The 26,374-nt window shown below is 37.4% G+C and overlaps 1 protein-coding gene across 6 annotated transcripts in view; it reads right to left on the bottom strand.

Annotated features, from left to right (window-relative positions):
* ct (homeobox protein, cut) overlaps positions 1-26,374 on the bottom strand; it is a 185,857-nt gene that overhangs the window by 70,741 nt on the left and 88,742 nt on the right. For all 6 annotated transcript variants that reach the window (XM_074092587.1, XM_074092588.1, XM_074092592.1 and 3 more), the window contains one exon: positions 18,865-19,122. In XM_074092587.1, coding sequence (XP_073948688.1) covers positions 18,865-19,122 — 258 coding nt within the window. The remainder of the gene's footprint in view (positions 1-18,864; positions 19,123-26,374) is intronic.

The raw sequence follows: 26,374 nt of genomic DNA, 5'->3' as shown, positions 1-26,374 counted from the left end.
TAGATATTCGAACGCGATTGTTCGAATTGGCGCTATTCAATTTAATTGTAATCAATTACACACTCAGGGTTGTCACTCAGGGATGCCAGACAAAAGATGCGTGTCGCAATTACTGGGGCCATGTCAGGGGGCACGTAAGAAAACAGGGGTTAGGGCGGCTACACACTGCACCTTAAGAGCTAAATGTGACACAGTAAAATACTACGTCTTCCGCGTCATGCATATAACGTATCTTCAAAAACGTTGATCTGAGAAAAATGCGATCAAACTTTTTATTTATAGAAATCTCTTTATTTCGTTGCTAATAAAGTTAATAATTTTAAATTGACATAGTTGGTAAGAAATGTTATCGTGACAATGTATATTTAATTTTATCATATTGTCACCGAATCAATTTAAAAAGACACGGTTTACCTATTGGCCACTAGAACACGGCTGTTACAAATCGATTTTTAGACATTTATTATTTGTTATTTATTTAAAAAACATTTCAATTTTTCACATTAATAATGTCAGGAGGGATAAAACAGGACAGAATAAAAAAAATACTGACGTTTCTCTTTCTTCGAAAAGTCAACGGTAAATTACGATTCGTGTGCAATCGCCCTGTAAGGGTTGTGCCAAAGAAACGGAATAACAGAATTAATTGTATTATTGTAGGGATCGGAAGAATTATCAATTAGGGAAAGAAGCAGGGTTGGCAGCTTTGATGTATTTATTTACTTTTCGTGTGTGGATGCACGCGGTTTTGCCAAAAGCTGCCAGTTTCAATTGTAGCTAGATGTCGTTGGAACGAATATTTTAAAAATATTAAACAAGGCACGGAATTTAGTGCCTAGGGTACAAGTGGGCTATTTTAATCTGGGATAATCTAGTCTGTGGAATATGTTTTAAATTAGGTTGAGTAAGTAGTTCTAGTGATCCTTATAACCCAAAGTGGTTGTGTTACTCTGAGGTTTCATCCTTTCTGGTTGAGTTCGAAACGCGTCAGTAATAACCTAACCAACAAAATGTTGGAAAACCGACTTTGTCACTTAAAAGTTCAGATTTTGATAAAACATGTCTAAGAACCATCGCTAGAAAACCTGCTTTCAAATAAAAAAAAATTCAAATCGGTACCCAAGTTTAAGAGCTACGGTGCCACAGATAGACAGACAGACACACAGAGCGGTCAAACTTATATATATCCCTCTTTTTGCGTTGGGGGTTATAAAATACAATTAAATTTGTAAGAAAAAAATGAAATTAACAATGGTCATATTTTTATTAAGTACCAGAACAAAAGTAGCTCAGATATGCGAGTAGAATCAAACTCTGGATTTAAAGCCCCATGTTCAGAGACTCTCTGTACTTATAACTACATCCTGTACCGTTAGTAATTCTCCGAGCGCTCCAAAGGAAAAACGTCTAAACTCAAAATCGCGTATTAAAATGTACAAAATATTGTAAGGCCCGTAAATCAGGGGAGGGCGGGGAGGCTTCGATTTTCCGCAACATTCGTCTCGGCATTAGTACTTACAAGTCCCCGCTCTCCTCTTTAATTGTATCGGCGCGCCTCTTTGCGGAGTGAATTTTAAGTATTTTGTATACGTATTGTTTTAATCTTGGAATAATATAGTATCGCATGCTGGGCAAAGAAAGGTAATTGGTTTTGGGTGTAGTTTTTTATTTTCTTTATCTTTACCAATTATAAATGTGAAAGTAAGTCTGTCTGTTACCTCTTCACTTCTTAAGCGCTTAGATTAAATTTTGGCATGAAGATATTTTGAGATCCGAAAAGGGACATAAGGATGGTTTATCCCTGAATATTGTTAGTAAATTATTAGCATCATTTAGTACTAATATACATTGTTTATTTATATATCTCTTTTATACTTTCCAAAATATAAAACTTCTAACAAACTACTACTAACTGAAACTCAGAACATTGCTTATTTATTATATTGCTTCATAGCAAGCTATATCACAAAACAACTAATATTTCATATAAACAAACCTCAATACTATAGCTGAAGTATAACACACCAACATTTGACCAAACATCCACCAACGTTTGTCCCAATTTCCCTCGATAATTAAGAAGGATTCCCATTTAATAAGTTTCGATTATTTACTTAAGTCTTTTCCCACCTGGGCTGAGAAATCGGCAAAAAACAGAAAACGAACGCGCGAGGTAATTTGAACTTTGTTCTGAGTGAGTTAGAGGTGCTTTTTGGTTGCCGTTTTTTACATAAAGGGTGTGGTTTGGTTTTCTTTGGAAGTATTTCGCCTAAGTAGCTTAATTTGTACTTTAAATATTGGTCGGACATCGGTAATTGGGGAAAGGGTTCGGTAGCAGAGCGTTTGAGTTAAGAACTAAATTGTTACAATTTTAACTTTTATTTCTACTGACTTATTGGTTCGGAGGGTTCGACTTAAAAAATGTAGGTATATAACTATGGTTTATTGAGAAGTATTTATGACGAATGCAGCGGGGCTCTGTTAAAACTTATTTTTAACACGTGACGCAAAAAGAGAGTGCATTTTCATGTTATAAAATAAGTGTAAATAAATGTTTTTGTCTCTCTGTCTGTGGCATCGTAGCTCTGAAACGGATACGATGCGTTTTTTAAAGCGAGCTTCCTTGTGATAATTCGTAGCTATGTTTCAGCCGTTTTTGAGATATTGAATTTCGAAACGACAATATCGGAGATATTCAACTTTTGGTCGGTGCTATCAGTAGTATCAATACCTCTATAGCAATACCGCGTAACTATAGCATTTTCCATAAGGTATAATTTTCACTGTCAGAACAGTGCAATGATAGTACTGTTAGGTTAGGTTAGGTTAGAATGCTAGTTACGCGGTATTATAGTATCACTGACGTTTTTCTAAGTTAATGAACTAAAAGAACTTCTTTGCTCACCCGCGACCTTAAAACCATTGATATGGACCTCCGCAAAGTAACGCCTGATTCAAGAAATGGATTTCTAAGTTGGCACAACATTTTGACTTACCTTTAAATTAATACGGAACCCTCAGTGTTCGAGTCCGACTCGCGCTTGGCTGTTTTTTATGCAACTTGAAGCTGTTTAAGAGCATTGAACTTGTCCTTACATGTAATTGATGATATGGGTGAATTGGTGAATAGGTGAATTGATGATATAGGCAGTCAGATCCTATACTAGTTTTATAAATTTCTCCTGACATTCGGAACACAAATCAAACTTTCTATCAAAATGATAATAAAAACACCGTTAGAGCACTATATGCTTCATAAAACATGGCGTAACATGCATTTTTATATTGAATCATAAAAATCGGCATATTTGCTAGCAAATTACTTCCCGCGGAATCGAACCCATTATTCATGGCACGGCAGCCAGTCAAGCGGGCACTGGACTCGAAATTATCGTAAGTAGGTTTTGGTCATTTAAAACCAGTGACTTTTTTGTCATGATGTATTTGTTATGTGGATATAGTTACTTTTTTTTTAAAGTTATAATTTTTTTAAACAAACGCATTATTGTAAAGGTACAATTGAAGTACTTATACTAAACTATCCTAAAAAAATAACTTAACTATATAAACAATTCCCCCATGTCTTTTTGTTATGATATACATATTCGTATAGTTACTTTAACAAGACAATTAACAAGAACAATTTTGTTGTACTACCCACGGCGCGGAGTTACCAAAAATCTACAAAATTTGTGAGACGTAATTTATGGTCCTTTATATCCAGAACGGAGGTTACTCTTGGGTGGTATAAATTACAAAATTATAAAAAAAGGAAACAATCCGATTACTAGAAAAAGTCGAAAAAATAGTAAATTTTGAAAACAGCTTACGTACAACCCACTTATGTTCCTTTTTATATTTATAGCCACATTCTAAACACAACTGCTTTTTTACCCCGTAGTCGAGTAAACAGACGTTCCGTCCACTTTAACGATCAGTCAAATTAGTTCAAGTCATTTTAACTCCGATAAGCTTGAAGTATGGAGAAAAATGGCAAGCTTAAATGCTTACAAACAATATTCGCCTATAATGCGTACATTTAAAGTTCAAGTTCCGTTGTAATAGGTAGTTTAAGTACACTCCTGTTCTGTCTTGTAAGACATCCGTCAATAAAGTAGAACCAACTCGTGGCTGTAAAGTGGGATACACACTCTCGCCATCGACCAGCGAATGTTCGCTTCGATTGAAAAGATATGACAAAAATGTGCGGTGTAGGAAAGTGTTGGCGATTGGTTGGATTGGAGCTTGAAGTGTTTAGCTTTAGTATATAGTGTGTTTATGTTTTTGTTTGTTACTATTTTATGACAAAACGGGAGAACAGATTAGGATGATATTATTATAAATTGGTATGTAGATAGCGGGATCTTGAGAATTCACATTGGATATTTTTTATTCTGATATTCTTATGGAATGTAATGTAAAATCCCGAAATTTCAATCGCTTAGTCTGAAGACACGAAATTTGGCTGAAAAAATCTCGGAATTGAAATTCTTTTCGGGGTTCAGTAGCGAGATGAGTTATAAGCGAGTGAAGCCGCAGATGAAAACTAGCTTACAATAGGCACTAATTTGTGACTACAGCCTCCCCTTGCGGAAGAACAAAAAGTTAAAATTTAGAAAAAAATATCATCAACAAAACAAACTTTTTACAAGTCGGCGTTTTTTGGCATTAATGTCATCGTGTTCGGCGAGTGTGTAAACGCGGTTTTACCGAGCATCATAAATCGTAGCATTAATTTAACGACAACGCATTAGATCTCACTATCCTAAGGGAACTATTCCGATAGATTGGTTCGAAAGCCTAGCCTTAATGAAAATGCCGAACGGAATCTCAACTATACCGTCTTCGCATAGAGTTGTCTGTAGCATTGTTTTCGAAGCTAAAAGGACAAATACATGTTTTGAAACGTATCGATTGTATTCTAAGGTTTAATTTGGGTTATCCCAACATTAAGACATTAGGTAAATTGCTTAATGTTCGAAACGGGTGGTGAAATGTTTTGTTCTGTTATTGCGTCTTATCGAACGGCTGTAATTGAATTTGTGTTGCATTAATTGGTTTATTTCTGGTTTTCGTTACTAAAATGGTTGTGGTATCTATAGGATCTTTGGTTATGTTCTGATAACGGAACGTGCGATTTTATTTCTATGGACGAGGATTATAATGCCCCTTCAATGATTCTTATCGTAAATTCTGAATATACTAGCTTTAATTCCCGGCTTCACCGCGCTTGGCAATTAGAACTCACGCTGCGAGACCAGTGGCCATTTTGATCTACATTGCATTAAAAAAAATTGTAACGAAGAATTGAATCGACTACATAAAAGCATGAAAATAATTTTCTATCAATGAACTAAAATAATTTCCTTGCTCACCCGCGACCTTACGATAGCTAAGCTTATGCAAAATATGCGTGTTCATGCAGTTCCTCCACCTCCACACTGTAAGAACACACACAAATCACACAAACCCATCTACCACCACCACCACACTACACTGACGCGTTTCGAACTCAACCAGAGCTCATCTTCAGAGTGACACAACCGTACACCATGCTACCAGTTGTTAGCTAACAACTTTCTAGCTTCTACTCTCTGCTCGTTTTTTTTTTTTTTATACGACTGGATGGCAAACGAGCAAGTGGGTCTCCTGATGGTAAGAGATCACCACCGCCCATAAACATCTGCAACACCAGGGGTATTGCAGACGCGTTGCCAACCTAGAGGCCTAAGATGGGATACCTCACCTGCCAGTAATTTCACCGGCTGTCTTACTCTCCACGCCGAAACACAACAATGCAAGCACTGCTGCTTCACGGCAGGATTAGCGAGCAAGATGGTGGTAGCAATCCGGGCGGACCTTGCACAAGGTCCTACCACCTCCGTTTATCGTGGGCTGTGAGACAAAAGCCTAAATGCCGGCAAGGCGAGTTACAAATTCAGTTTTTTCCCAATAAATTATTACAGGCTAATAAAAATAATTAAAATAACGAACCTTCACTAATCAAACTGTACAAACAACACGTCCGATAACTCCCGAATGTGAACTACTAGGAACCGCGTTTATCAGTTAGTATAATTTTATAATTAGTAGGTGTACCTATCGATCGATTGCGAATTCAAAACAATCGCCGGTTAGTTCTCAAAGTTTTTTGGAGCAACTTTTTTCAACGAGTGTTTTCGAAGAATTTTATTGCAGGTGGTAGGACCTTGTGCAAGGTCCGCCCGGATTGCTACCACCATCTTGCTCGTTAATCCTGCCTTGAAGCAGCGGTGCTTGCACTGTTGTGTTTCGGCGTGGAGAGTAAGACAGCCGGTGAAATTACTGGCACTTGAGGTATCCCATCTTAGGCCTCTAGGTTGGCAACGCATCTGCAATACCCCCGGTGTTGCAGATGTTTATGGGTGGTAGTGATCTCTTACCATCAGGAGACCCACTTGTTCGTTTACCATCCAGTCGAAAAAAAAAATGTCGCGAAGAGTGTGTGAACGAGCATCCTCGTTCGCCTTGCTCCTCGCCTTGCCTCTCGCCACGCTCGTTACGGCAGCGGTTTTTGGACAATAGTTGAAAGACTGCTAGTGTTAACAGAATGTTACTTTTGAATTAGGTTTTTATCATGTGCTTTTTTCTACTACTGTATTTTCAACCTGTCTACAGTATTTGACCAAAAATTCAAACATTTAACGAAGTCCACCAAGACTGCTATGTTTTTGTGACACGCCTTGTAATGTGCTGTGACTCCTTCATGACACTCAGCTCTCTTGCAAGTGGTTGGAGTAGCAAGCTGGTTTAGATTCATGAATATGGACTTCTGCAAACACCTGATTCCACAAGGTAGTGTTTTAGGGCTTAAAAATATTACAAATTAAATTTAGTCCAATTTTTCATCAAACTTTAGGAAGCAACACAATAATTATCGGCTTGAGATAAGCAGTCGTAAAACCGACAAAAACGGTTAAATGGTGACCCCTGCCGATAGCGCTGTCAATGACTTACAACGGAAACATCGAATATTGAATACTTTGCGCACACGCCAATATTAATATTGCATCATGAAACAATCAACTTTATATTTATGAATAAGGACAAATCGTATTACAACTGTAACGAAACTGGCGACTGCATACATTTTTTATTGCAGTTGAAGTTACGATGCAGTCGGAAAGCAATTAAAAATATCGAATAATTTATACCAATTGACGTAGCCCCAAACATCCATGAGTTGAGTACAAACATTCATATTGATCACAAAATGACTGCCTTTTTCGGGACTCGAAGCCGAGGGCTCTAGCTACTCAGTCAAGTTCACTAACCACTAAACTATCCGGTCATTTAAGATGGAAAGTTCCTTTAAAAAAAAATTGTAACAATCGTCAATATGAACTTGCAAGATTTGACCCAAATAAAAAATAATAAACAGGGAAAGTTAAATAAAAGCTTCTAAAAATGTCCCGAAATTACTGTCACTCCTTTCTACAGGAACAACAAATTCGTGCACAAAGTAAGTGTTAGTACTCTTTTAATACCCCTTTAGACGGAGGTGACAATATCATAAAGGGATCACGACCCTTCGGCGTCTTCAAACCACAGGTCAAACTCTAGGTATCGACACCATTACAATAACAAAGCAACACAAATATGAAAGGGTTCCGAAAAATTAATATTAACGATATCCGGCACAATAGAAGGAAAAAAAGCGAAAATTTATTCGAGACATTTCTTTTGACGCCTTTGTCCGAATATTCAATTTAATTGGATATTTGCGTTTTTCACGTTTTACAAACCCTTTGACGGGTCATCAGTTTCCCAAACAAAAGCGGTGTTTCGATAAATTTTTGAATATTTCTTTGGGATTTAGGTACAGCCCTTGAGAGTGTGAGATGCGTTCGAGATTGACGTAATGTTGGATCTCACAATGACGATAGATCTCGATGACGAGAGTATCGGAGCCCTAAATATAATGAAGTTCTTTTTGTCTTATGTGTCGGATGTCTCCCTTTAACCAACGAAATAAATAAAGATGGCATCACAGAAAGCTGTCATTGAAATAACAGGACTTAATAATGGTGAAATAGACCTATAATCTCAACGTATCCGCCAAAAAAACCCTAAAGCCATCTAACAGAAAGATTCTTTGGACGTTATCATAAATTTAGAAATAAAGCGCACAATTCAAATCGGAATAAAACTTTTAATAAAAAGATGTCCACAACACAATTAGTTAAAGTAATAAAAATAAGCGTCAGTGGAGACGCGAGAGTTGCCAATAGTAAAAAGAATAATATCAATAGATCGTTCGATTAAAAGCAGCTGGACACTGAAGCCAGATTGTGTACAGTGCACCTAACTACTGACACGAGGAAACAAAAAGCAAATCAGAACTCACAGCACACAGGATAAAGTTTCTTTATGTACGTGTCCCGTTACTGTTTTTGTGGCAACATGCGTGTTAGGGTGTACCAAATTCGGCTGAATGGTGGTTTATTTAGAACCGGTTAGTATTAAAACCAGTTCGCCGACACGTGGTCACTTTTGTCATTCAATGTATTAAAATTATCGGTTTTTTGTCCCTTCGCCCTTTGTGTTCGATTTATTTGAAAACTCCTGATTTATAGCACCCGTCCATCTGCTGAATGTTTTTTTTATTCATCAAAACTATTCTAAAGTAAAATCTATTAATAAAGTTATTAAGATGTTAATCGCGTGCTAGCCGAGATGAAAAGATTAAAGATCAAACTAAAAATGTGGAGAATCTTTTAATTAAGCCATTTGTATTAAAATCAGACATCAATAAGACATCGCGAACCGTAAAATGTATCAAAGGATTCCGATATTAATATTCCGAATATCTGAACTACCCTCCCTAGAGGGGGGAGGGGGAGCAACCCCATGAATCCTTAATGAGTAAATTAACAACACCTATTGTTTAGCGGCTTTTTTAATATTAATATTTCTCTATTGTCTCCCGCTTGGGGCGTAAAGAAAAATGTTATTCCATTCAGAAGAGGGGAAAAGTTGAAATTGATTGATTTTTGCATTAATTTTAATAAGAACAATGGTCCTGTCTGCTGTGGACACTTCGTAATTGCATTCGAAGAAACCGAAGTTGCAGAAGAAGTTTCTGACGAACTAAATCTTGTTCTTGCAAACAAAGGAGCGTTTTTTAGTTCCGGAAGCCATGTCATGGCGATTCTGAGAAAGATTAAACGCCAAATTAGGCAGAGAGTTAAAGTTTTTATTGCACGTGACGCAAACAAAGGCTGTTTTAGAAAAATAGATAACTCGGCACATCAAATAACTAGAACCGATAACGGCAATTATGTTACTAATCAAACAGAAAGCCATTATGAGCGTCTTGTCTTGAAATTCGTCAATTACTCAGAAGCAGTCGAACAATAACGCTCTAATGGTATGACACATGTGGCATTACCAAAAAGCGTATGTGTGGTAGATGTTTGTGCACATACGTCGTTTTGCGAGCTAAAGGGAGTTATAGATACAGCATTATTCTGTCACAAATCATCCACGTACGTACAAAGTTTGTAATGAATTGACATATTCAGTACACGTGCGAGCCGTGTGAGCTGAGGAACCAAACTGAACTTTAATCTAATCAGAATTGAACTTTCAATCGATTCTCCTGTTTGATAAACCGACAGCCAATATCAGCATATGGCGGCATGCATTGTTTCGCCCTATACTAAACTTAAGCGTAACACGTTTTGAGTCCAATTTGGAATGGCTCGGCGGAATTGTTGAGGTTACACCGATATCGCACTTGGAATCGTATACGAATGAGTTTAAGTTTGGTTTTGATCGAGTGAATTTAGAATGGGTAGAGTGTCGAATTCCAATAAGTAGTGTAATATGCAAACTGTTGATTGTTATTATCATTAATATTAATGAAATCGTAATGATTTTCAGATCGCTCTCGAGACGCTCGTTCGTTTCGAGCCGTTACAGCGTCAAATAAGCATCTGTTATAAATACACAGTCTGTCGTTCGAATTAAAAATTTCAATGTAAAATCAATTAAACTTGTAATCGAATATCTTTCCGCTCCGATATGACATCTCAAAGACGGCGCCCAAAATATAGTAGAAACAGATGTGTCGCTTCAAGGGAGAGGAGGCGACAAACGAAAGAAATATACGTAACGAACACTGCAAGAGACAAACAAATTTGAAGAACTATAAATGTACCAATATGTGTCACTATTTCAGCGATCCCTGAGTCAATGTAAACTATATTCAGTGACTAACGAATGACTAAAGTATACATAAAATGATGTCATTAAATACTTTAATCGACTTGGCATCAGCCTCTCCGTTATCTACATTTATTTGAGCGTTCGTTATCTTCAAATTTATGAAGCGTCCTTAATACATCATTGCGCGATAAAAGAGCGCAGTTTGCTTGATAATTGTTTTTAATAACCCACGTGACGTTCGCCAAGGATTACATTGTAAGAGAAACAAAAGTTCGAAAATAAGCGAGTCTTTGAAGATAAATAATTTATCGCCCCACTAAACCTGCATAAGAAAGAATTGTTGATAAACATCGAACATTAAATATGTAACTGTTGACGATCGTAAAAGATGGACCAGACGCGCGTGCACCTCTAAATATCACTTCGTAGGAATTGTAAGTTTTATTAGTTTCTCGCTACTTGGAGTGGGATTAAAAACGAAATTCCGCGGATCATTTGCGCCCGCCGTTTGATGCCGGACGGCGGGTAATCGCCGGATTTTTCTCAACGCATCGGCTGCATTGATTTACGCGCTCCGGTTTGTCTCCGATACTATCGCCGGACGCTAATAGACGCAACAGGTGTGCCGGGGTGGTCTCAGCGGCGCTCCTTTTTTGTTTACATTTCACGAATTTACCGCGCGCGGTGACGTCTAGAGGCGCGCGCTTGATTCATATGCTTACGTTGTCGCTTTTTAATACTGATTTACAATAAAAACAGAACTGTACCACCGGCGATTGATGTGAGTTATGATTAATGTAGCGTCTTTGATGTTCCCTGCTATGAATCTATCAAGTCGGCTCCTGGATATCGACGCGCTGGCGTATAAATAAACCCCGACGCGTTTTAGTTAATTATGAGGTTATTAAAGACTGTTGGGTTTACACTCGTGTCTAGCAGGAAACAAACGGCATTGCTGAGCGATCGTCTCGAGCGGTCACGGCACCGCTTTGTCACGGTATCAACAAATTACATTTTTTTGGAGTTAAAATTGGACTAATCAGCTTTGGGTACAAAGAAGCAGATCGCTTTCATCATCGACAAGTTAATGTTTACGTCGAATCTTCTGAGAAACGGGGCGCAGCATTCAATACTTGGAAATAAATATGTGAGTTTGACATTTGCTTTCATGTGTTGGCTTGCGTGCTCGTGTAATTACGGCTTGGATGATGGCCTTATTGCGTAGTGCTTGGATTGCTTTTCGGTCTTTTTCGTCTATTGCTGGTGTGTTTTTTGTTATTAAATTATCGTGCGTGCCGATTCTGACAAGATGATAGGTTGTGTTTGATGCTGCGTCTGATTGCCTCTTGTCGACGTTTCGGGCTTTCTCTTTGATTGACTTGCGTTCTGTAATCTCGTATTTGGATGACGATTCGCTTTGAAAAGTTCGGCTGTTTAGCAGAATTCGGGTGTGATACCTTGGAACTTTGATCTTTATTTTACCAAGAACATAGCCCTTTTTATATCATACATCACAGTGTGTTCTTGAGTGGCGGCTTCATATTTAAAAATGCGTAGGCAAGCCCCCCACAAGGTGGACCGATAACCTAGAGAAACTTGGGTGGAGGCTTTTGATTTTTTGGAGGAATAATGACTACATAAAGAGTTGGTTCTTAATATTTACATTTATTATCCAAACTAGCCGTTACCCGTGACTCCGTTCGCGTAGAATTCGGTTTTCACTATCCTGCGGGAACTACACAATTTTCCGGGGAAAAAACTATACTATGTCCTTTCTCGAGACTCAAACTATCTGTATACCGAATTTCATCTAAATCGGTTCAGCGGTTTAGACGTGATGAAGTAACAAACAAACAAACAAACAGACTTACAAACTTTCGCATCTATTTTATTAGTGGGATATTAATGGGATTATAATAATACTAAATACCATCAATTTGACATCAATTGACCTAGTCCCGAACTAAGCAAAGCTATGCTATGCTACTATGGGTAGCAACGAAAAATTAGTACTAAGCAAATACGAATTACATAAACGTCCAAGACTCGAAAACAAACATTCGTATTGATTAAAAGTGTCTGTCCCGACCGCGTATCAAACCTGGGACCTCATGCTTCATAGCCAGATTCCCTAACCACTTTCATCCGTCACCACATCCGGTCCAAATCGCAAGAAGTAAAGATCGATGCTAAGATATCGATAAAACCAGATGCATCTGAAATAGCAAGTTTGTCATTAGTCAAGCGCAAGCGCATACGATTATCCGTCTCTGTCGAACCCTCACGCCGCATAATAAGATGCGACGACAAAAATAACAAAATTAAAATAAATCGAACGACAGACAGACGTCATAAACTAATTTCGAGCGCTTTCTTTTTTGGATACAAATATAGCGGCGTCACTCTTTCATGTATGCGCGAGAGTGACATTAAAGAAGAATTACTGTTGTTTAGTACAGCGCCCTCTAGGATGAAAGTAGGGTTTTACTGCACAAAAATAAAGGTGTTTATGATTTATGCTACACTATTGCTGGCAATTAAATGTCGATGCGTCTGTTCTGATGTACACAGCTTCTACACCCTGTGCTATAAAGACTAAGCTATAGAAGCTATAAAAATACATATATTTTTGAATACTTCTTAAATATTAAAGTCATGATAATCTAGTAGTTTGAACGATGGCATTTCAAGAGATTTGATCTTAAGCTCGCACCTCTGAATTTATGTGTGACATTTGAAAAATTTCAAGAGCTTTGCGATGAAGGAAAATATCGCGGGAAAACCTGCATACACCTTCCGCCTTTACTACACCCACGAGAAGAAATGGTTCGGTCGTATTCTAAAAACGGCACGGACATCAAATATTACCACAAGTAAAACCAAATTTCGTTGATTTTTTTCAACTTAATTCTTTATTTTATAGCTTCTGTAGCTTTGTCTTTATACCCCGGCAAATGGATTAGACGTCGCATATCCCAGGTGTTAACATTAACTTGACATTAAAAGAAAGTTAGGAATAACGAAAGGAAAAAGTTATAATCAAATCACGACCGCAATCAGACCCGATTCAACCGCCCTAATCAAAAAACTTCCAAACGTTTATCGAACGTCATCAAAAAGAAATAACATTTCTCCAACCCTTTCGCGAACTTAATTAAAAATCGAGAAAGATCTCGAAGAAAACAAAAGCGGAAAAAAAAACTTTGTCCCCTTCAATACGGTTAATAAAGACTGAATAGCCGAAGAAATGTAAGAAAAAAACTGTGGAATTTTCCAAATTCCTCGTGTTTTGAGCACGTTTGATCTTCCATCGACGTTCGATTTGTTTGGCAACTTTATCAATGGCGGAAGAACCAGAAGAGTTAGAAAATAAACTTTGAATAGCGCTTTTTGTTTCATTGTGGAGGTGAGCGTGATGAAACCCTGCAAAAAACAACTTTTCTTTCACGGTGCATTGTCAAATTTTGAATGGCTCAATTTGTCAAAGAACCTTGGTCAGAGTAAGCGTTCGTCATCATCATCATCAACCGTAGGACGTCCACTATCGGACATAGGCCTTCCCCACCCCCTCCAGTTGCTTCGGTTGGAAGCAGCCTGCATCCACCGTGAACCTGCCTCACCAGCCCATTCATCCACCTTTGGTGAGCGTCTTACGCTGCGCTTACAAATCCGCTGTCTTCATTCGAGAACTATTAATCTGTCCTCTCCCAGAGGCACAAATTTGTGCCCAAATTCCTTTGATCCTGTTATCCTGGGAGATGACAGATTAAGCCCCAACGTCCATCTCTCCGTGCTATATGCCCTGCGCATTGCCACTTCAACGAGCTAATTCGCTTGCATATGTCGGATGTAAGAGTATAGAGTATAGTAAGCATGCGGGCCCATAACTTGATAGATATTATCGAAAATACAAACTGAAATATAGATGCATAGAAAAACCAGAAAAATAAGACCAGCGCTGGGAATCGAACCCAGGTCCTCGGCATTCCGTGCCACGTGCTATACCACTACACCACCACTGGACAGTGATACAGACACGAATTTCTCCTATACACCACATATCTCAGCTTGTTTGTTTTCTTATTTAGTCACTTAAGCAGCGACACTAGCGACATCTATGCTGTAGCCCTCATCGAGAAATTTTCAGCACCCCATTGGAACTAACCGCTCACCCGGACAAGAGATGTCGTTATTAAGCAATCAAATTAAAATTGTTTTTTTGGAATCTTTCTGTATTTTTTATTTCAATTCCAAATTTTTTGTTACTTTTACGGTCATCCCGTAAAACCCATATCGAAAAAAAAACAATCTTAATTTGATAGATATTAGGTAAATCAAGCTTTAAAACAGGCAAAGAAAGAGTTGGTGACTTAGTCACTAAAAGAAGAATCGTAGAGCTTAAGTAAGTAATAAGGTTTACGTTATTAAAAGTTTCAATAAAAAACACACACATTCGACTAAGATTTTAAGGGTTTAAACTTTTCGTAATACTCCAGTTTATCACGTTAAACTTTCGTGATTTTCACTCATAAACAAAAAAGGACAAACGGGACTTATCACGCTAAACGCACTAGTAAATATCACCGGAAATTCTTCCTCAGGCCAAATAAGGATTTTACTTAATTTATTTCGCAATTATGTAGTTTACACGTAAGGGGTGATTTTTGAAATCACTGAGCTTAAAAAAATTTTATATTATTATACGCTATGGCATCCTACTCCCCGATTCCTCTCAAATATTCCAAGCTATGAAAAAAAAGTAGTGCATTCAATGCGCCAAAAATAAGCTGAATCAACAAAAAACTGCAACCAAATCCAACTATGCACAAAGAGCAGCCCCTTTAGTACTCCTCAGCAATGCAGCCTAAAGAGTTACAACCTATTCATACCTAGTCATTACCCATTCAAATCCCCAAATTGAAGATGCTTTTACAATCATGAAAGCTCTTGACTGGCCAACCTGATTTCCAAAAGCTTTTCAGATTCGGACGAAAAACAACTACACCGTGGAAAATTCAAAATTGTGTGCTCAAAATAATTTATTTATTGAAGTATAACGACTGTTACTAGATAAATTGAAGTAGGTATCCCACTACTATATACATGCGAAAGTTTGTGAGTCTGTTTGTTTGTTTGTTACTTTATCACGTCTAAACCACTGAACCGATTAAGATGAAATTCGGTATACAGATAGTTTGAGTCCAGACGAAGGACATAAGATAGTTATTATGCCGGAAAATTGCATAGTTCTTGCGGGATAGCAATAAACGAATTCGGCGCGGACGGAGTCGCGGGTAACGGCTAGTGGGCAATAAATCTATGCCATAAATTCAAAAAGTATTTCCGAATTATATGAATAAAATATGCTGCGATCATAAACAGTAAGTACATTACAGATGTGGGCGAGTATTGCCAGCAATTGAAAAGATCGCCGCATCACGGTGTTGCCACTTGCTTTAATTGTGCGCGTCGATAATATTGATTGATTGATTGATTGGTGGTAATGATACTGGTGGCAAGATGTATGGGCTCCATACATTGCGCACAGGATGTTCTAAAATTATATTACATAATTTTTTTTCGTCATTGGTTTTGAATATCTAGTAGTTTTTTTGATAGATCGTGTTTTTTTTGGAGAAAATATGTTTTTAAATAAGCCTTAAATGTAAAACATAAATTAAATAAATATATACTTCTAGAAAAAAAAAACAATCGCGTCCAGCCTAGATTTGAGCTCTAGACCTGCAGTTTACAAGACTAACACTATATTGTTGAACCACTACTGTGATATCAAAGTTTCGAAATTACCGATCTCATGCTTGAGTAAAAACATAAGATTAGAAAAGACAAAGAAATTAAAAATTGTTTAAGTTGACAAAAGTAGAGGTAATAGTCGTCTTTTTATATATTTGACACCAGATAAACTGACGTAAAAGTTCCCAGGATACTTTTCAAATATTTCTAAATCTGAGAGCTTTAAAAAGATTTTCTAGCTCGAGCCAATGTTTAATAGTAGTTGTCTAATGCACATGTGTGATCCTGAAGGCACACTCAGTTCGGAAGTGGTCGTGTTCCACGAACTTTGCCGAACTTTGCCGATGCATCTACTAAGTTGCGTCGTACCGCAGCAGTCATGCTTCTGGCTACTTCATCTGGAAATGTAGTCTTAAAAGTCTGCTACTATTATGCGTGTACCTACTTACTTTGGTACTTAAAATCGAATGTTTTTTTTCACGAATCCGATTTTAGTTCAATAGTGTAAAAATATGGGCAAACTTGTTATGAAATAATATGGACATGTCATGGACACCTATCGTCTGATACAAATATTAAGACCCTGTGTTTGGGAATTTAAATTTTAAACGAGTTGCATGACAACATCCACTTTATCATCATAGTTCTAGGCACAGCCTTCACTCACAATGAGAATCCACTTAATTTTTTTTTAATTGTCCGACTCCAAATTGTAAAAAAATGTCCTAAACCTACGTGTAACCTTAACCACTTTTGTAATATTGAAATACATTCCTAAAATTATTCGACCTTGAGTAAAAAAGTCAGCCTGTATATTTTAGTTCAAATGCTAGAGTGCGAATACCTATATCCAATACTAACGACATAGATCTACGTGTATAGGGTACGAATAATTCGACCTTGACACTTTATTTACTGTGTCATCCTGTATTTGCGTCATAACGTAAAGAGTTAGTTTATTACCGATCGGCCATAGAGTACGGTATTTATTTAGTGCGAGGATCACCGTCCGTTCGTGATCAATCATTCCATTGAACGTATCCTGTTTCCTTCGCTAGTGGCGGTCCGATTAGGCGTATCGACGGAGCTAGTTCCGAATTTGAATTTGATGCTGGCCACTTGTTATTGGAGATTTACTTTTTTTCGACATGTACATGTACTAGGGTGGAACTTTAGTGCTACTAATGTCATATTGACATCCCATATATTTAAGAAATCATAACGAAATTAACTATGGAAAGTGCCCTGGTACAGTCAAGGACTTTAATCCATGAGCCACCATGGAACCATTTCACAGTAAATGTCATAGTGACATCGCATTAATTAACAAGGGAAATCGTAATGAGTTTTCCTTTGAAAAGGTTCCATGCGGCTTATGAATTAAAATCCTTGACCGGACGTGATTCAATTTCTTCGACAGTAAAAGTACCTAATTTTTGCCAAATTATAAAAAAAACGGACGATTGGCAGTTTGAAAATGGGTCACAGTTATGGATTATGAATTAGTAACTTTTAACGATTTCTTTTAATGATTTGCTTAGTATCGGAAGCTATTTAAATTAACACATTTCTCACCTCTCTCTCTCTTAGTCACCTTTCAGCTTAGGAGAGGTAATCAAAGGTGTTTAAAGATATCTGCCTTTGTTTAAAAAAAATACTCAAAAATATCGATAAAATACATCGACTCCGCCCATCCCTAGATCTAGCCAACTGTCAAATCCAATTCACGTTGCCCCCGCGCATGTAATTGATTTATTGATCGTACGTTACATTCGATCCGCCATCGCTGCATCCTTTAACTGTAATATCCTAGCCGGTTAACCGGGTGACCTTAGGACATAACTCATTGTTAGTTGGACTGGTTAAAGTAATGAGACTGTTATAAATAGTTACGATTGATTGAGCTAGTTTTGGGAGTTTCCGAACAATCCTTTCAGAATTTGTGAGGTGTTCAACTGGATCAAATGTCCAAGAGGGATACAGAAGATGGGCAGCAGCGTCTTCTTGGCAACCTTACATCTTCGATATGGTTTCACGGGATACCCGTAAAAGTAACGAATTTGGAGTTGAAATAAAAAATACTTCAAAAAACCAATCATAATTTGATTGCTTAGTAGCGACATCTCTTGTCTGGGTGAGCGGTTAGTTCCAAAAGAATCTGACCTCTCGATGAGAGCGAAACATAGATGTCGCTAGTGCTGCTGCTTAAGTAGCGTAGCGGAAAAAAGCAACCTGAGATATGTGTGCATAGGAGAAATTCGTGTCTAGACTCCTGTTCAGCGATGGTGTAGGGATTACAGGATGCAGCACGGATTGCTGAGGACCTGGGTTCGATTCCCAGCGCTGGTCTCTTTTTCTGGTTTTTCTGTGCATCCATATCTCAGTTTGTATTTTCGATATAACCTAATCTTTTACTGCGCTCGCCAACCCAATTGCCAAGTGTTGGTAGCCCTTACTGCTGCTAGCTTAGCTTTTGACGACCACATCTACTTTTTTTTATTATGATAGATGCCAAACGAGCAGGCGGATCACCTGATGCAATCACCGCCGCTTGGATTGGACACCCATGACAAGTTAAACATAACATAACGTAGTTAAGTGCGAAGGAAAAGGGAAGGAAGGAAAAGTTTACTTTCCAAAATCGTACCCTATCAAGTTCTCGTCTCGTGCAACCGCAATGGCGATGCAAGTGCTAGAAAATGCATCAATCGTGCCATTATCATTAAAGTAAAAAAATATATCTTAGAAGTTATTTAAGTTTAATTTGTTATTTAAGTTGATTACTGAATAAATAAAGGTTTTTGAAATATTAATTGAATATTCTTTTCTTATTTCTATTTCCTGATAATTAGTATATTCCCTTAGGGGGTACAAATAAAGCAAATTTTCCCTATCTCTTACCTCTTTCTCTTTAGCCGCCAGCTCGCTCTCCAGCCCCCCCTGAGGGCTACTCCTGGCAGAGTTACTCCTTGCCATCTCCATTTTGTCCTCCTCGTCTTTCTCTTCCTTGATCTCCGGACTGAACCGGTCTATCCTCGTCTCCTGGTCTCTGGGTTCGTGGGACCCATTGGTTTTCGGAGGCACGGACGCTTGGATGGGGCTGGTGGTCGCGAGCTGTTCCTTGAGGGTCGTCACTTCTTTTTCAGCCAAGGTGGCCCGCTGGAACAAGAGAGATAGAGTTCAGTGACAGAGTGGGAAGCATTATAACTGAACGATACTGGCGTTATTAGGAAGTCCATTACACACATCAAAAAGGCTTGGGATACTCATTATGTATTATATATGTATGATTAGATCTACAACCTCTCAAGAAGAGGATCGTCGGTTTGCCCCCGGGCTCGACCCTCTGACTTTTTTGTTTCTGATAGTGCCGTACAAAAGAGACTTTTTATTAACCAATGCAAAAAAGGAGAAGATTCTGTGTTCGTCGGGTTTTTTACGTGCATGTAGTATATAATAATATGGAGTAACTACTCTATTTACGGAGGGCAGCTTCTAGCTGTAGAATGAGAAAGGAACATCAATGTCAAAGCGTCCTACGTGTACGTCCGATAAATACAATTTACATAGGTATTTACATTCAGCTTCCAGCCTACAAACTTTCAATGACAAACAAAACCATTCATTCAATAGCGGAAACATTGACTGTATGTCTGTCTGTATTGCTCTAATCTAATTATCAGTTCCCATAGTTTCATTTTTTGTCCGCCATCCGCTGCATTCAAAGCTATTCAGAGGGTAATCGGTTCGATCTCGGCGAGGAACGGAAGTTGTATTGGTGTACTTGGTAATTAAAAAATGGGCTTAATTGATCGCTGCAATAATAATAAAAGTGGTCAGCGAATTTGGTAGTTTCTTTGGTAAAAAAAATATACCCGGTGTGGCCTGTAATACGAGCAAATAGTTAAAACATAGATCGTACTGTCACCAGCACCAATATCTGACAAAACAAGCGTGCGTAAATATCTGATACGACTCTATTTCTAGGGCCGGAAGGACGTGTTAGATAGTTTTGCACGCTCCGCTGTGGCAGATATTAATGCTGGTGACTGTACTCGTCAAACTGAACAACATTAGTTCAGTGACTTTTAATAATAATGGAGTCTTTAGATTCTCCCTTTTTCATACAAATTAAATACTGCTAATTAAAGTCGCTGAACTAATGTGTGTCTGTCTGTCTGTGGCACCGTAGCTCTTAACCACGTGGACCGATTTGAATGCAGTTTTTTTATTATTTGAAAGCAGGTTTTATAGCGATGGATATTAGACATGTTTTATTAAAATAGATTCAGCCGTTTCTGAGATATTGAACTTTGAAGTGACAAAGTCCGGGGTTTTCCAACTTTTTTTGATTAGGTTAGGTTAGGTTAGTTTTTGTTTGTTGATTGCATAATGTATACTAACATCTAGTCTGTAAAGTATAGCTACTGTTTCTGTTACTAACACGATATGGATCTCGTATCTGAAATAAATATTTTTTATTTTATTTTTTATCTTTTTATTAAGTTCATCAATTAGATTATTAGAAAATATTGGATGCGTATTGTTTCTTTTGTCAATCAAACAAAAAATGTAAAAGATTAAGCGCATCAAAGTTCGGGAGTGAGGTCCGATGACGTTACGCCGTGCTAAAAAGTTTCGCACGCGTGACGTCACCTAGAATTTCAACTGGCTATGCAGTACAATTTTTCCAATTTATTATTATGACAAAATAATTTTCAAAACCACAAATTCTTAGTTCCTCGGCTTAAAACATGTAGTATCGTACAGAAGCTGTATACATGTACATCAGCCAAATAAGTGGTATATTAATTTTTAAACAAGTTCCTATCAAATGAATATGTCGCTAAAGTCGAACTTTAAAGTTGACAGACACGTCTATTGGCATTATTGATTTATGACATGTAAACGATTATCAACTTTAGGGTGGTAGACCACATATTTGGCTGATGGTACTTACTTAAATTTTAAACAATACTAACCTTTCACTATTTTCAGAATTTAATGTTTTCTTATGCAACTAAGTAACGAATTAAAAACTGAATCAGTAATTAGTGGAAGAAAGCAAAAACACCGATACGCACGTCTGTGCACGCGCAGGCGATCGCATCGTTAGGGTGGGCGCGCACATGCGACAAATGCACGATTTTTAATTGCACAAATTTGAGTTTACTCAAACGCTTGTTTTGGTTCAATAGCGGGACGTTAACTTTTTTATTGTTAAAAATTAAAATTATCCATCAAAATTTATAATTTTTTGTTTGATTGACAAAAGAAAAAATATGAGTTCAATATTTGCTGATAATCTGACTAAATAGAATATTTTTTTTAACCCAAGAAACTACCCAATTAAAACCAAGGCGTAAAGGTAATTCAAGCATTGACGGCCACAATTAACACCATGATCATATTAACTAATTTCTCATGCCCATAAAAACTTAAAAGACTATTAAAAACCATTTTAATTTCACTCCACTGTACCTTCAATATAATTCATCACACACATAAAAATATCGTCCGCATACCCGTTAATGACAAGCACAAATAAAAAGTTGTCAGTATATATTCGCACCATTTGCATGTATTAAAAGTTTAACTATTGTATACCTCTTACTTAACTAATTAAGATGTTTCACAGCGTATACGCACGGTTTTATAAATTAAAAGCCCTTTCTCACTCGTGTATACATTCTTTTCATTCGGCACAACCATAAAAGTACAGCAGTTTGATTCAAAACAGGGTTGCCAACCGTGAAAAAAATCCCTCGCACATATAGTATATTTATTATTATGCATCTAGAACGCGCTAAAACAAAAATTAAGGCATATTAAACTATTGGATTTGCAAATAATGAAGGTGCAAAATGTTCGTAAGTATGGCCATATGAACAAAATCTCGTACATAATTGTACGAGGTTGATACTCGGGTAGTTAAAAGCTTTCTAATAGACTCTCGTTAGTAATCCCTTTCTTACGCCCCTTAATGCACAATGTACTATTTCTGTTCGATAACATGCATAACATTTGTATTTGTGTAACTCTTTGATTGAAGCTTAATTTATAAATAAATATATAATAGTCAAATACCGTATTGCTTTTGACGTTATAAGTTGTTCTAAATTACGTTTAACCCTGTACTTGTTTTATATTGCACGAGTTCTTAATCGCCAGTGTACGGCGGGCCTTAGGTGCGCTTACGCATGTTTTATTACGTAGTTTCTCGATGAAATCTGAGATACGTAGGATTTGTTCGGAAAGTACGCCTTATGCTTATGACCACTTCATTTGTTGGCTTTTGCACGAGAAAGCCGTTATTTGATTAAAAGATAATATACAATTTATGAGCATAGCAATTACTCGGCTAAGTGCTTGCGATTGATGTAAATCCATAATATATCTACAGTGAAATTGCAATAAGTATGGCTAACATTATTATATATTTTTTTCTAATTATATTTATTATATGGATTCCTTATTGCTACAATTTACCCTGACGTTTTGACCACATTGCAGCGCCCGTGGTCGCGAGCCTGTAAGTCGATATTAGATATGAGTGAGATTTGCGAAAGTTTTAAACATGGTATCGCCTTTGTGACCATTCTGGTACTTCTACCACTTACTTTCTCTATTCCTATAATGTAGGAAGTTGGTAGGACGTCCACCAACGAGAAGGACGGATGGCCTGGTTAAAGCTGGAGGTCCACGGTGGATGCAGGCCGCTGCCAACCGAAACAACTGGAGGTTTATGGGGGAGACATATGTCCAACAGTGGACGTCCTGCGGCTGAGATGATGATGATGACGACTGATAGTACAAGTTGTCTTCAAAATGCGAATGGTAGACTATCAGATTAGAATCAGTGCCGGTAAATTAGAATCAGATGACTCAGACAGTGACAGAGTTGATCAATCATGCTCAATTGAGAGTTGCGTAATCGGGAGATGACAAATCTTAAGTTCAATTTCAGCCCACGACCAGAACGGGCCAATGATGACGGTCATTTTTCTAATAACAAATGCTTCCCGTTTTATACTGATGTAAGGGATATATATCGGTGGACAGACCTCATCAAATCTGTGACGGACTCTAATATAAACGATTGCTCCCACTCTGCCAGACATCGGGCTACTTGGCGACGCGTTGCGACAGCAGCAGTGGCACAGGAATCGATCTACCAAAGCATGACCACGACCACTCTGTCAAGAGTGAACGGCTAAGAAGGAGAAGGGATATCAATGATTTTATAAAGATACGTCATAATGCTCAGGAAACAGCCGAAAAACATGAAAGCTTAATGCTATTTTGCTCCATTTACTTCGACGTCTAGTGAGGTACGAGACTACATAATGTATAAATAAGTTTTCGGTGCGCCATAGTATTTTCTACCTCGAGGAATATTCAAAAAGATAACAAGCAACTACATCAACAGTTCTGTTGACTAGTAAAGTTACATTAAAGAAGTCAAGAAGGTGGAAAAGGTGGTCAAATATAGAAATAAAGCATCAGGTGGTTGAGTTAAAAAATGCATAACCCGCAGTGAACAGATTTGTACAGTGAGGCAAAGATAATCCTATATAAAATTGTACAAGAGAACGCAAGTCTGTCATAGCGAAATGTGATCTAATAAGCGAAAGGAACAGACAAACGCATGTAAAAACACGCCATCATCAGATTCAGTAGGCCCAGTGGAAAAAAACTGCCAAAGTTTGAAAGGCGAACGCCTTCAACCTCCAGAATCCAGCTATACAGTGAATAGGAATTCATATTGGTTACTTTTAACTGGCTTTGTTGATCAACAAATACTGTCGAACCGAAAGTGCCGATCCGCTCGTGTATAGCAGCCCTGAGTGAGACGGCGTGATACGAAACTCAAACTTTGGAGTATAAGGCCAGTGGGCAAGTACGTTATTGTAGTAGAGCAACAGTGGCTACTGTTGCAATATCTCCAATTTCTGTGCCAGAAATGACCGCCAATCACAACCGATTAAATCTACTCTTGTTAGCAATGCTTACAAAAATCATCCGAATCCGTAATCACTCATAGAATCAACCGTTAGTGTAATTGCCAACCGTGAGAGCCACGAAATTACTCGCTCCAGTATGTTGCTCAAACATGATGGTTCGAATAGATAATGCTCTTTGTTTCTGACTTAATGAATAAATCGACTAATGCTCTAATTGTTGCTTAATTTATAAATAATTCCGTTCACGCAAACCGGGCTTTCTAATAAACATTGTAAACTGGCTAAAACCGCCACGTGAAGAAATAAAAATGCCAGTGTTCTCTTCGTGAAAAGTCCCTTTTTTATGGGCCGGATGTATTTACTCATACGACTATTATTTCATAGATCTTAGATCTTTATTGTGGCATCCCCTACACTATTCAAGGTAAATACCTAATACCTTGATTCTAAATATTAAGTCTCTCTAATGTCCTTCTCAAATCTCGTGAAAACTGCTAAATCGCATCAAGTTTCTTGCTGCACATTCTTCTTGGCAATGATGGTCTTTCCAAAAACGCTGGTAGTTTAAAAAAGTGTAATGTCAAAGAGCCTTTGGCGGCCTACTTGCCGAATAAAAACGTTTTGATTTTGTTTCTTTTTATTTGAAGTTACATGTACCTTGTCTAGATAAATTTAGCGATCCATATGGAAGTTGTATGGATACATTTCCTAACGCAATTGTCCTTAGATTGCCCCATTTGCTACTAGAATACATTGCGTACAAATATTTTAACATTCATGTGTAACCGTTGGCGTAAACGAGACATGCTTCCATACAAAGTCATTAACGTTACCCGCAATTACAACTTTACGAGTCATGAATCAATGTCGTCAGATAATCATCATACAAGGTCCGCGCTTTCTAGCGACAGTGTATGTATGTATGTATGCGCTTTCTCACGTTACGTTTGTAAACCCCTAAACTATGAGCACAGATACAGATTAATAACAGTAAGTTAACAACGTTCGAGTACAATAGATGAGACCCAACTCACACGCGGTATCGTAGTTAACGCGGTGATCGTCCGATTCACAATCTTTTTGTAACCATATAATCAAAATGTCACAATATAAATAATATATTTACATTGTTAGTTCAGACGAAAAAGAAGTAAACAACGTCGAGATAGTAACATTTACTTAATCTACTAACGTGTTGAACGTATTCAAAATTTTACTACAATATAGTTTTAGTTTTCTTATTAAATTGATCCTTTACGTGAACGTTAGAAATACATTCATTTCTTGTCTTTGTTTTCAAAATACATAAAACTTCCTGTTCTGACATTATTCATGAAAAATTTGTGTGTACCATTGTATTTTCAAAGTTAGGAAGACAAAAATCGCCTATATTATTGCAACTACATAATAACATTGACAATTAGTAATGAACCAATCTCAAACGTGACACAAATGTAAAAGTTGACGAACGGACCTCACTATATCCCTCGTTTTGATTCAGCTAGCTCTAAAACTACCCAAGCGGCAAGTGAACCGGCACACTACCGCTATCTTCTGTGCACTGTGCAACCACAATTGTTATTGTACCAACCGCAATATTTAGGCTTCGGTAATTTTTAATGATACTAAATTATTTTTTTATGTCTCGGTTCACACAGGCCGTAATTGAATGGGTTACTTTCATGATTTTTTAATGAACTCCTAATGATTTTTGCGTCTATGCTTTCTAGTTGTAAAATTTATTATTCGAATAGAATTAACGGTGCTTAAGTAATAGAATAACTGTTTTGGATATTTCGGTGCGGCTCAGATTATCTTTGGTTTTATTTGTTGCATTTTTTATCCAAACATTTCATCTAAATTTGCGACATGACTTAAGCTCTTAATTTGGTATTTCAAAACACACGCATTCAAATTCAAATTTTCACGATACGGATGCCGTTTAAAACTATAAATCGAACAATTTGAATCCCGAAACTCGGCACATCCCGAATTTATAAACAATTGATTGATTAATCTCGATGAAAGGACAGGAATTAGACGGGTCCGAATTGAGTCGTTCATTGTTCGAAGCGCTATTGTGCTCTAATCGAATACGGCTCGAAACCTTTCTTTCGAACTTCGATGGTTCAATTTGGAACTTGGTTTCATACTGGCCACATTTTGATTGAGGAAGCGGGGGTTTAAAAACAAAACTGTCATTAGTTTGAAAGAAGAACGTTTAGATGATTTGTTTGCAAAATTTTGATTTAATTTGGTTGTGTTTGTTTGTTAATTTCAAGTGCGTAATCTTTTAATATCGACATACGTAATTATTAAAGATGTAAGAGCGTTTGAATTTTGTGTTAAATTATAATTAAAGCGGTCAATTTTGGAGATTGATGATCCTCGTGCGAGAAACCAACATTATCTTAAAGACTTGTTTGCAAATGTCTATCAGTATGTCT

Source organism: Choristoneura fumiferana, chromosome 9 (genome assembly GCF_025370935.1).
Source record: "Choristoneura fumiferana chromosome 9, NRCan_CFum_1, whole genome shotgun sequence".
Taxonomy (NCBI): domain Eukaryota; kingdom Metazoa; phylum Arthropoda; class Insecta; order Lepidoptera; family Tortricidae; genus Choristoneura; species Choristoneura fumiferana.
Note: the sequence above shows the minus strand (reverse complement) of the source record. Positions and strands in the feature narration are given on the sequence as shown.